This window comes from Ailuropoda melanoleuca, chromosome 8, assembly GCF_002007445.2.
Source record: "Ailuropoda melanoleuca isolate Jingjing chromosome 8, ASM200744v2, whole genome shotgun sequence".
Classification (NCBI taxonomy): domain Eukaryota; kingdom Metazoa; phylum Chordata; class Mammalia; order Carnivora; family Ursidae; genus Ailuropoda; species Ailuropoda melanoleuca.
This window is the reverse complement of record NC_048225.1, coordinates 29,035,059-29,047,447: the sequence shown is the minus strand read 5'-3', so window position 1 is coordinate 29,047,447 and position 12,389 is coordinate 29,035,059. Positions and strand designations below refer to the sequence as shown.

The 12,389-nt window shown below is 46.5% G+C and overlaps 1 protein-coding gene across 3 annotated transcripts in view; it reads right to left on the bottom strand.

The window, feature by feature from the left end:
• The window catches only part of LOC100471425 (beta-galactosidase-1-like protein 2), a 58,285-nt gene that overhangs the window by 11,331 nt on the left and 34,565 nt on the right, over positions 1-12,389 (bottom strand). For all 3 annotated transcript variants that reach the window (XM_011221878.3, XM_034666121.1, XM_034666122.1), the window contains 6 exons: positions 9,098-9,168; positions 5,844-5,928; positions 4,091-4,228; positions 3,451-3,531; positions 2,934-3,040; positions 2,123-2,263 (listed from right to left, as the gene is read on the bottom strand). In XM_011221878.3, the coding sequence (XP_011220180.1) occupies positions 2,123-2,263; positions 2,934-3,040; positions 3,451-3,531; positions 4,091-4,228; positions 5,844-5,928; positions 9,098-9,168 (623 nt within the window). The remainder of the gene's footprint in view (positions 1-2,122; positions 2,264-2,933; positions 3,041-3,450; positions 3,532-4,090; positions 4,229-5,843; positions 5,929-9,097; positions 9,169-12,389) is intronic.

Here is a 12,389-nt window from a genome sequence, read left to right as displayed (position 1 = left end):
TCTGGGGATGTACTGTATGGTGATTAACACAATATAATAAAATAAAATTAAAAAAAAAAAAGAAAGAAATAAAAGGCATCCAAACTGGCGAAGAAGTCAAACTTTCACTCTTTACAGATGACGTGATACTCTATGTAGAGAACCCAAAAGACTCCACCCCAAAATTGCTAGAACTGACACAAGAATTCAGCAAAGTAACAGGATATAAAATAAATGCACAGAAGTCACATTTCTATACACTAACAATAAGACAGAAGAAAGAGAAACCAAAGAATTGATCCCATTTACAATTACACCAAAAACAATAAAATATCTAGGAATAAACCTAACCAAAGAGATAAAGGATCTATAGTCTGAAACCTATAGAACACTTATGAAAGAAATTGAGGAAGACATAAAGAAATGGAAAAACATTCCATGCTCATGGCTTGGAAGAACAAATATTGTTGAAATGTATATGCTACCCAAAACAATATAATCCCTATCAAAACACCATCAACATTTTTCACAGAGCTGGAACAAACAACCCTAAAATTTGTTTGGAATCAGAAAAGACCCCAAATAGCCAAAGTAATGTTGAAAAAGAAAACCAAAGCTGATGACATCACAATTCCAGACTTCAAGTTGTATTACAAAGCTGTAATCATCAGGAGATTATGGTATTGGCACAAAACAGACACATATATAAATGGAACAGAATAGAGAACCCAGAAATGGACTCTCAACTCTAAGGTCAACTAATCTTTGACAAAGCAGGAAAGAATATCCAGTGGAAAAAAAAAAAAGACAGTCTCTTCAATAAATGGGGTTGGAAAAATTTGACAACCACATGCAGAAGAATGAAACAGGACCACTTTCTTACACCATACACAAACATAAATTCAAAATGGATAAGAGATCTAATGTAAGACAGGAATCCATCAAAATCCTAGAGATGAATGCAGACAGTAGCCTCTTGATCTTGGCCACAGCAATTTCCTGCTAGACACATCTCCAAAAGCAAGAGAAACAAGCAAAAATGAACTAGTAGGAGTTCATCAAGCTAAAAAGCTTTTGTACAGCAAGGAAAAAAATCAACAAAACTAAAAGGCAGCCTATGGAATGGGAGAAGATATTTGTGAATGTCTTATCAGATAAAGGGCTAATATCCAAAATCTATAAAGAATTTACCAAATTCAACACCCGAAAAACAAAAAAATCTGGTCAAGATATGGGCAGAACACATGAACAGACATTTCTCTAAAGAAGACATACAAATGGCCAACAGACACATGAAAAAATGCTCAACATCAAGGAAATACAGATCAAAACCACAATGAGACACCACCTCACACCAGTCAGAATGGCTAAAATTAACAAGTCAGGAAACAACAGATGTTGGTGAGGATGTGGAGAAAGGGGAACCATCTTACACTGTTGCTGGGAATGCAAACTGGTGCAGCCCCTCTGGAAAACAGTATGGAGGGTCTTCAAAAAGTTAAAAATAGAGCCACCCTATGACCCAGCAATTGCACCACTAGGTATTTTATCCAAAGGACATAAACATAGTGATTCGAAGGAGCACATGCACTCCAATGTTTATAGCAGCAATGTCCATAATAGCCAAAGTATGGAAAGAACCCAGATGTCCATCAACAGATGAGTGGATAAAGAAGATGTGTTATATATGTACAGTGGAGTATTACTCAGCCATGAAAAAAGAATGAAATCTTGCCATTTGCAATGGCGTGGATGGAGCGAGAGTGTATTATGCCAAGCAAAATAAGTCAGTTAGAGAAAGACAAATACCATACAATTTCATTCATATATGGAATTTAAGAAACAAAACTAATGAACATAAGGGAAGGGAAAGAAAAATAAAGTAAGATGAAAACAGAGAGGAAGACAAACCATAAGAGACTCTTAACTACAGGAAACAAACTGAGGGTTGCCAGAGGGATGGTGGGTGGGGGATGGGGTCACTGGGTGATGGGCATTAAAGAGGGCACTTGAAGTTATGAGCACTGGGTATTGTATGCAACTGTTGAATCACTAAACTCTACCTCTGAAACTAATAATACAGTGTATGTTAATTAATTTGAATTTAAATTAAAAAAAATTTTTTTAAAGAAATCGCCCCTACCTGTCCGCGGTCACGCACAAGACCACTGAGGATGCCCGATGAAGCAATGGTGGTCTCGTACAGAGTGTACCCAAAGGACTGTCCATTTCCGTTGTTTATTGGCAGGTTTTCCATATTGACTGGTTTTTCAGAATTGACTGGCTGTATAGAGAAGAGTAGGGGAAGATACAGGCTAGGCAGAAGAGAAAAGAGGCAGCAACCTCATCTTGAGCTTTCTGGGGGAGTGCAGGTTAGCAGACAGATCCCCACCTGAGACTGGGGGTTTGGTGGAAGAGGTCCTCTAACCTTTTTGTCTAGTTTGACCTCTCATGATACAAACATGGGGAGCCAATCCGGCCAACTGGCTCTCCAAGCTCCAAAATTCTGATTTTGACTTCTCCTCTCATTGGCCCTATGGCTGTCCAGGGTCACAGGGATGGCAGGTATGTGATAACAATGGAATGAAGTCCAGAGATGTACCAGACCTATACCCTTTCAATCCACCTTCATTTCTGCATCACGGCACCCCACTGAGTCAGCTCCAGGGACGCACCCTCTTCTCAGAAGGGGATACAGCCCATTCACTTGCCTCTTCACCCTCCTCCCTGTCCACAAATGCTGGAGAGAGAGACTACCTACTGTGTTACCCAGTTTTTCTTCAAGTTCTTTTTGTTCCTTTCCACTTCACACTCTAGCACCAATTTATTCTCTTCCCTCTGAGCTCTAGAGTCAGGGAGTGGACCTCTAGCTATCAAGCACTGGTTTTTCTCCCTCCACAGCCCCACTGGCCCACCTAGTGACTGCCCCAGCTTCCCCGCCCCAAGGCACTCACCTCCTCCATGTACTGCAGGGCATCCCACAATGACAGGTATAAATTTGGTCTCAAGGGCTCATATGCAGTCTTGGGAAAAAGGTCAGGTTGGGGAGGAAGAGGGACACCTGCAACACAGACAACAGGGCCATCCCAAGAGAACCCAAAAAGTCACTGCCACCTCCAGCCTCCCCAGCCCCTGGCTCCTGTCCACAGCCCAATGTGTTCCTTTATCCTAGAGCCAAGAGGGAAACATTCTTAGGCTGTCTGGCCCTGCTAGGAAGGCAACATGGGGGCGGGGAGTGTAGTGGACTTGACTTTCTCATATCCTCAGGAGTCTTAACACCCATAGAGAGGTAAAGCTGGTGACAAACTACAATGAAAACAGTCTCTCAAACTTCCCTGTCCTTGTCTAGAGACATTCTTGCACACAGGTCAACTGGGGTTGAGATGGCGTAGTGAAAAAGTAACTCTTTAAGGGTATCAGAGCAAAAGCAATGGCCCAAGTTGGTGCTTGAGTCTGCTGTCTGCCAGGTACCTGAAAGAGAGCCAAAGAAACCTCGGAGCTTGAAGTACTTGGCTGTGTAATCCCCGGCCTCTGTCAGCACTGCATCGTAGTCTGCAAGACACCAGGACACTGTCACTGGTCACAGCAGCAAAAAGAGAAGGGAGAAGCTGGGGTGTGGCGGCAGCATCCTCATCCCAGCAATTTGGGAAGCAGAACACTTTTGGTGTGAGCCATCAGTCAGAATGCAAGAAATACTAGATACTATAAAGTACCACCAAAAGTGCCATGGCCACAGCATGACCCTTCATTTCCTGCATCTTGCCTACCTTTAGGGGACTCTCCACCCAAAGGGGGTCAGGGGTCACACATCTCAAGGGCCTAAGTAGGGAGAAGAGGCTGCCCTCGTCAAAGGACCTTCCCTCATCCTGGCTGTACCTCTCACTTCCTCCAGTGACTTCCAAAGGCTCACGGGCATGTCAGTGGGCTTCAGTCTCCTACTGCTCTAGAAGTTTAGAAGTGATAATCCAGGCAAAACCATCCCTTCCCCAGGCACTCTAGAGCCAAATGCATTAAAGGTGCCAGACACTGCCCCAAAAGGACTCAGCATAAAAAGCCCCAGACATGCAAATGTGGGGTGTTCCAGGGAGGGTCGCTGTTGGGGAATACTTGCCATAGCTGGTGACATCAGATTTATATTCATGAAAATGCATGGCCCCATTTATGAAGCCAAAGTTGGTACCTCCATGGAACATGTAGAGGTTAATGGAGGAGCCAGCATCGAGGATGGCAGACACTGTTTTTAGAACCTCTGCAGGAGGAGGGGAGAAAGGGGATGTGCAGAGTGAGTCAGAGTTTGAGACAAGCCACAAGTCCTGTTGGCCTTTCAACTTTCCTGATCCCCCTCAACCCCATCAAATTCAACTCCATAGCTCTGCCCTTCAGCTTCCACTAGAATCACAATCACAGAAGATGAGGGGTATGAAGAGAAAAGGGCCAGCACCACAGCCCCCGAGCTGCAGCCTTCCTGCTCTTGGTTCCATCATGGCCAAGTGTCCAATGACTGTGATCTGAACAATGGCAGCCTCACGCCTCCATCCTTCTCAACCATTACTCACACATGGTAAGAGGCAAAAGACTGGACTCTTAATTGGAGATGTAATTTCTGACCACCTCCCCAATCCCACCTCTATTAGAGAATTAGCCAAAGATGTGAAAAGATAGCATCGAAGGAGAAATATAAAGTATTAATATACATATATATACACACACATACATATACATTGGCAATCAGATTGACAATTATTAAAAATTATTTTAATACCCAGTGTTGATGAATCTGTGGGAAATAGGTATTCTCATTTAATAATAGGAAAAATTGCTATAATCTTCCCAGAGAGCAGTTTAGGGCATATATACCAAAATGGAATTAATGCAGCAATTCTATTGCTAGGAACTTATCCTAGGGAAATAATAGGCCAGGTATGCAAAACTGAATGTTCTAGGATGTTCACTGCAATGGTGTTCGATGAACAAAAACCACTAGAAACAACCTAAATGTTCATCAATAAGAGAATGGTTAAATAAATTGTGGTTTAATCACCAATACAACAGGGTTCTTAGCATTCTTTAATACAGTGATGGAATCTCTAACAGTATAGAAGGCTGTTCACTTGTGTCAATCAGGCCCAAGCAGGTAACAAAGAGCAGATACGACCGCGAGTGTCCCTATCTCTGTGTGTGCATACAGGGCTGCACACAGAGGTGCAGAACTGTCTGCACGATATAGAGCTGACCCCTGAACGACACGGGTTTGAGCTGCATGGCTCCACTTACACGTGATTTCTTACAGTGCAGTGCTGTGAAGTATTTCTCTTCCTTAGGATTTTCTTCATAACACTGTCTTTTCTCTAGCCGGCTTTATTGTAATAACACAGAATAAGATACAGACAACACACAGAATCTGTGTTAATCAACTGTATGCTATCGGTGGGTTTCTGGTCAATAGTAGGCTATTAGTCATTAAGTTTGGGGGGAGTCAAAAGTTATACCCAGACTTCAAGTGTGCAGAGGGGTCAGCACCCCTAACTGCCACATTGTTCCAAAGTCGCCTGTATGTGTTTTCTCTGGGCTCTGGGTTTTTATTTCTTCTTTCTACATTTTCTGTATTTGCTGGATGTTTGCAATAGGTAGGCATTGCTTATCTAATTATAAAAACATGATAAAGCAGGGTTAAGAGTCCTACCATTCACTTCAAATGTCTAGACACATGACTCTGGGGTATCAAGAGCTGACTATGACATGCAGATAATCCCAGGAGCCTTGCACCCTACAGCTCATTGACATCAATTAGCAGGTTATTTGGAACTGATTTTTACTTCATAGGTCAATACACGGGTTGGGCGTAGGTACCGCAAAGCACTCACCAGAAGAATCCAGGATGTTGTGTGGGCCTCCCCATGAGTCAAACCACCCTGTCCAGTACTCCATCACCATCTTGGGCTGAACCCTCTGGGCACCACAAAATGAGAAGTTAGCTGGCCAAAAGAGGCAGAGGGGAGTTCCTCCTTCGGGGAAATCCCAGCCCTTCTCCCTCCCAACTCTTCCCTGGCCACACACTCCTTGCCGTTAAGGCCATCAAAAGCAGTGTGCAGGTGAGGACCAAATGCACCCGCACCAGCTTACCCTCCACATGTGGCCTCCACACTGCAGTGGAAAGCGGAATGAACTACCAAAGTTGACGCAGGATACCCTGATGCCTTGGCGTGGTTTTAACGTTGCATACAGAGAAAGCAAGAAAACACAGGGATGTGTTCAAAGGAAGTCTGCATCCAAATGCAGCATGTGCTCTGGGAGTCTTTTCCTACATGGGTTTGCTTTCTGGGTCAAGCCAAGCTTTGCCTCTCCTCTCTCAGGGAAGGAGAATGTTCTATCAGGATAATTCCACCTCTGACAGGCACCCCGTGGAGGCAGACCCCTCAGTGGCTGTTTCCCTTTAGCTGGAAGAGTCAGAGGGCTGTAGAGTGGGCCCCTCTTTGAGGTCTAGCTTAAACATATGTTTACAAAACTGGACGAGAAAATCAGGAAGTTACTTAGCACAGCTATTCACAGTGCAGGCCCTGCAGCCACGGTGTCTGGCTTCAGACCTTGGCTAGGACGTTTGATGACAGTTAAGTCTCTAATATTACTTCAGAATACTGACTTTGGTGCGGGACTGCCCCAAGGATGCAGAAATCATTCCCAGAACCATGCTCTACTGTGCTGTGTTTGCAGAAGCACCAGGGCATCGGGGGGAGATATAAGGACTAATGCATTAGCTCATGTTTCAGGTTCCGCACCAGAGAGCCGTCCTCATTCATCAAGTACTTTCTCTGTTAGTGATGGCCTTACATTTAGAGGGCAACACATACAGAGCAACGAAATCTGGTCCAGAGCGATGGGGTAGATTTATTACCCGCTGAGTAGAAGATACCAACCATGCCAGAGGAAAAGCCAAAGTAGTCACGATAATTTTTTTTAGCAAGACTGGTAGTTTGTTTGTTGTTTTTAACAGCTGTCTACCTCCCAAGAAGGGGATACACTGTACCATGTTTAAGTCACTAAGGGAGAAATAGATTCTATGTGCCACATGTCAATGGTCTCCAGGGCCAGGAGGGGGTCTCTGACTTGAGAGTGCCAGGGCCAAGGTATGGGGGTGCTCAACAATGGCCCAGGTCACTGCCCTTCATGATGTGGTTAAGAGCTAGAGCTTTGCCTTGGTCAGACTGTGCTGTACCCCTTTACCTGCCACTGACCGGGTGCTCTATTTGTTCTCAAATCTGTCTCCTGAACTGTACAACAGTAACCACAGTAGCCAGCGGACCTGGTTACCAGAGAATTAAATGAGATAATGCACGTAAAGCCTTTCGCACATGGTGCCTAGCACTTGGGAAGTGCTCAAGAAACACGTTAATTATCTTCATCATTGGGCATGCACATGGGGTCCAGCGAGGTGCTGGTGGACACCCCAAGTTTAGCAGAGCTGAGCCTGTCCAGCTTGAGCATTCAAAGCAGACTCTGATCTAAGTCCCCTTCCTTGAGAAAAATCAGACATCACTGAACTGCGAATAAAACAGCCATGAACGGTGCCAGTCTGTCAAGCAGGATAACCCAGTCTGGGTGCACAGGTGTAGGGCCCCTATCAAAGGACGACCCTAAAGCTGTCAACATGAAGCCTTGCTTTCCTGGGTGTTTTCCAAATATTACTTCATTTGCTCCTCAAACAATCCCATGACGGAGTACTGTCATCATCCCCACTTCACAGAAGAGGAATCTTCACAGAGAGGCCACACTACCAGGTGGGCAGAGAGACAGCTCACAGCATCCTAGGCCTGCCTTAGCCAGCCCTCGAGTACGATCCTACTTAGTTGCCGGGCAGTTATTTCTTTTTGCTTATCGCCCCAGGTAGGTCACAAACCTCATGAGGGCAAAGACCGGCCATCTTAGTCACCACAGGGTGACAGGGCCTAGCCACATTCCACACACAGAGCAGGCACTGAGTCAATCCAGGAGGAAGGAAGGAAAGGAGAAAGGGGTTGGACCTGGGCCCCACGGGACCTACTGTCTCTCCCTTGATCAGCCTAACAAAGTCTGGTGGCCATCAGGTCCCATCCTGCCCCATCTCTCCCTGGTCACCTTCCCTGCGCATTCGGCTTGTCCCTCTAAACTCAGGTAGGAGCCCCATCATACACACAGGTGGCCCTCATCTTCCACAGCTTCACACTCCCCTGGTGACTTCATGTGGACCTACTTCTGCTCTAAGCAACGAACAGGTGGAATGGAGAACAGCCCCAGCATCCCTGCAGGCCTAGTCACGGTGACACTAATGCTCAAATAGCCCCACACTAGGCCCGGGGCATCAATGCTTACATCTAATAGGTGGTGACAGTTTGGGGCATTCACACCCGTCAGTAAGACACAGTGAGAGATGGGGCCCCAGCTCTGCACATGGGCTGCCACTACTGTGGCCAGATCCTATCTGCCTCCTTGGGAGAGACACGTGAACTCTAGAAAAGAAAAATCAATCAGAATAGGATTTAACTGTAAATTCCCATCAACCCGAAGGATGTGAACTGATATGCAGAAATTCCTCTCTCCTCTGACCTGGAATGGCCCAGGCTTCCCATCTTGCTGATGACAATAATCTTTCTAGGCCCAGAGGGCCCTTACGGGTTAAGGTCAGAAACACACGGTACAGGCCAGGAAAGCACTTCTCCTCTTAATCCCAAAATGAGCATATCTGGAGCTACTGGAGTCCACAGAATTCTAGTCCAGGACCTCTGTGAACACATCAAGCCTAAGCCTCCAGAAAGGGCCCCCTTCTCAAGAGGCAGGAAACCACATCCATACATCAGTCTATACAACACCACCTTGGAGAAACAGCTACGCTTCTGCACTGCTTCCCTGCTTGGGGGCGGGGCGACATGGGGGCCACGGGGGTTGAGAGCCTCCGTGCAGAAGAACGGCTGTGAGATGAAAGGCTGAGCGAGCCCAGAGTCCTTCTCTCCCCATCCTGGAGCCCTGGGTGTAGCAGCAGGTACCTCACAGCACCGCACACTTCCTGACAGAGGCTCCACTTGACTCTAGGACTTTCTACACTCACGCCGAGCAGAACAGGCAGCTGCCCCTGGGCCAGACTTACCTGCACACTTAAGAGAAAGTTGGTCAATAACTGCAGCTCATGCTGTGACTGCAAGTTGATGGTGGCCAGCACTGTGAGTGGAAAGGAGAAAGAGAAACAAAGCATTGTCTTAAAGCCAGGGAGACTTTCTGAACTAACCCAGACCCTTCCCAATTGGCCAGCAAAATAAATTAATCTTGGCATTGCTTCCCACCTCCAATTAGAGTTTAGGTCCTCTGACGTCAGGAGATTTATCTTGTTCCTCTCAGAAACTCCACCACACAGCACAGAGCTTATAGGGCAATCACTCACTAGGCATCTGTTCTTGATTAATGTAATTTTTACAATCAGAGTGTATATTTCTGGTAATTATTCCTTCATAGGAGCCCAGAGTCTGATCTTTGTTTTGCACCTCAAGCATCTAGTGCAAAGTAATGATCTAAATGAAGATTCCCCTTTTATTTCTTAAATGAGGGCTAATTTTCTATTACATTCCATAATGTGTCCATTTTTTAATTTAAAATTATATTTTAAATGGCATCAGTGAAAGGTATGCCCAAGAAAGATGTGCTACATTTGGCCTATGGTCATGGACACTTTGGCCTACCCCAGCTGGAGAACTTGGCTCTGAGGCTCCTTGCCTGCCTGTTGTCTGCTTGGACAGTAGGCCTCATATGCACTGGGCTTGGCCTGAGCTGGGTCTGGGAAGGCATGAACAGAGACTGAGCCAGCCTGCCCAGTTGGCCACCCTGGCACTCGTCTGTTGGACATAAGCCACTGATTACCAGTGATTAAAAACAAACAAACAATAGCTGAGGCTCCAGGAGGTTAAACAACTTGCTTCAAGTTCACACAACTGGTGAGCAGCAGAGTAGGGCTGCAACCCCAGGCCCGTCTGACACTGACCCATTGTCCTGTGATGTCACCATCCTCCAGCAAGCCACTGGATAAAGACTCTACATCCAGACCCCTCCTCACCTAAAGGAGAAACCTTGAAGGCAGGAGGCCTGTCTGAAACTGAGCAGGCAGAAATCTCAGAAGTGAATAGGATTAGCGTGGCTAAAAACACAGCATCTATTCCTAGCCTTCCTGACTCTTCGCTAATATAAAAACAAAGGAATACAGAGGTGGAAGGCCATAAAGAACAAGACCCAGAGAGGAGACAAAGCAGAGAGGGAGTTTCAAGAAAATCTCTGGAGGCTGCAAAGGGCAGTTGGTCAGTCAACAGCCTAGGAGAGTGGAAGAAGCTTCAACCAGCTCCCCACCTCCAGCCCCCAGTCCTTGTCTCACGTCCCAGGCACTGTGCATCGGGGAGCACACTTCTGTCCCCTGCCTCTCACACTCCTCAAGCCTCTTCCCCACTGGTGCCCCACCCTAGAAGACCATACTCTCTGGGAAAACTGAGCCCGAGTGTCTCCAGGCTAGGGGGGATCAGCACAGCAGAGTATGAAGTAAGAGATCTGCAGCGGGTCAGTTAGGGCCATCTCAGCCAGGGATTCCTCCTGCCCATTCCTCCTGCCTGCTCCCAGGATATCTGCAGCACCAGACCAGAGGATTCGTCTCTGGAAACACTTAATAGAGCTAAAGACAGTACCTCCTACCACCCACATTTCGGTTTCCCTCCTGGAAACAGCACATCCCAACCCAATCACCCCACATGGAAGCACACCTGCCCCAGCCCCTCCTGGCACTCAGCTCCCAACTGGCCATTTAGTGCCTCCTCTTAAAACTGTTCAGTCAAGAGCCAGGCAATGGAGAAAATGCCCTCACATGGAAGATTGAGCAGAACTGGTAAGTATTAAAAAAAAGAAAAAGAAAAAAAGTAAAATATCCTCAGAGCAAAGTAAGAAAGATAGTGTCCATTTAAAAAGTATGCCATGAGAAAAGAAATATATGCCAGAAAACAAACCAAGGAAATAAGAGAAGGATTACAAGACAGAAACTGAGGAAGTCACCCAGAAAGTGGAACCAAAGGGCAGAGATACGTGAAAAAGATCAGCAACTTAGAGAATAGATATGAGAGTCCAATCTACAAATAACAGGAGTGACCAAAAGATCAGAAAAAAGAAGGGAAAGCATATTTAAAAAATGCACTGACTGGATGTCCCACTGACAGCGACCACAACTGTTTCAACTCAGATGATGCACAAAAGTTCCACAGAAGAGGGGCGCCTGGGTGGCACAAAGGTTAAGCGTCTGCCTTCCGCTCAGGGCGTGATCCTGGCGTTATGGGATCGAACCCCATGTCAGGCTCCTCTGCCATGAGCCTGCTTCTTCCTCTCCCACTCCCCCTGCTTGTGTTCCCTCTCTCGCTGGCTGTCTCTATCTCTATCGAATAAATAAATAAAATCTTAAAAAAAAAAAAAGTTCCACAGAAGGAAAAAATCCCACACCAAAGAACATCATTGTGAAATACCAGAATACCGAGGATAAAGGGAAAATCCTGTAATTTTCTAGAAATGGAAAGGGGGGGGAACAGAGGATATAAAAAGATCAGGAACCAGAATGTCCTTGTACCTCAGCAGAGAGGGTGGGTGTTAGAAATCTGGGCACAGGGCAGAGAGGGGATTGGATTGGAGACCCAGAGTTCAGCCTCCTGAAAAGCCCATAGCGGGCTTCCATCAGGTCAGGGGCGGTGGGGTCTCAGCCCATTGGACTCGACACAGAATCTGGTATGTTCAGGTATTTGAAACACACGTGTGACAGGAATTTGGAAAATCTTTGGTAAAGGGTTTGTTTAAAAGAGAAAAGGGGGGAACACCTAAAACTCATGTAACGTGTGTCAACCGTGTGTGTCAAGTCAAATTTTTTAAAAATAGCAATAAAAGAGGAAGGGGAGAGAAGAGAGACTTGAAAGAGAATAAAAATAAACGGGATAAACACACTGGAAGTGAAAACTAAGCCCCCCGAAAGCGAGTCACTTCACAAATACTGCCCCACTGTCGCTCGCACCGCGCCGTGGTGGGCAGGAGGGGCGTCTCCACTCGGATAAGGCGGGCACCACGAAACCAGCCAGAATCGCCAGGGAGCCACGCCGCCGGGATGCCACGGGCCAGGGTCGCGCATTTCTGTGATCTTACTCTACACCTGTGAACGCCTAACTTTAATTACATTTTTAAGTAATTGAGAAACGTCCTTCCGACAGCAGGCAGAGCTCCGGAGATCGGGGTTGGGGTGCAGGGCACCGGGAGGGAGGGGCGGAGGCGGGAGCATAGAGGAAGGGGTACGGAGGGTGCACAGGGGGCGAAGGCGGCGGGGAGGTGGCACCGAGAGAGCGGAGGCGCGGAGACAGACGGGGAGGAGGGAGGAGGGG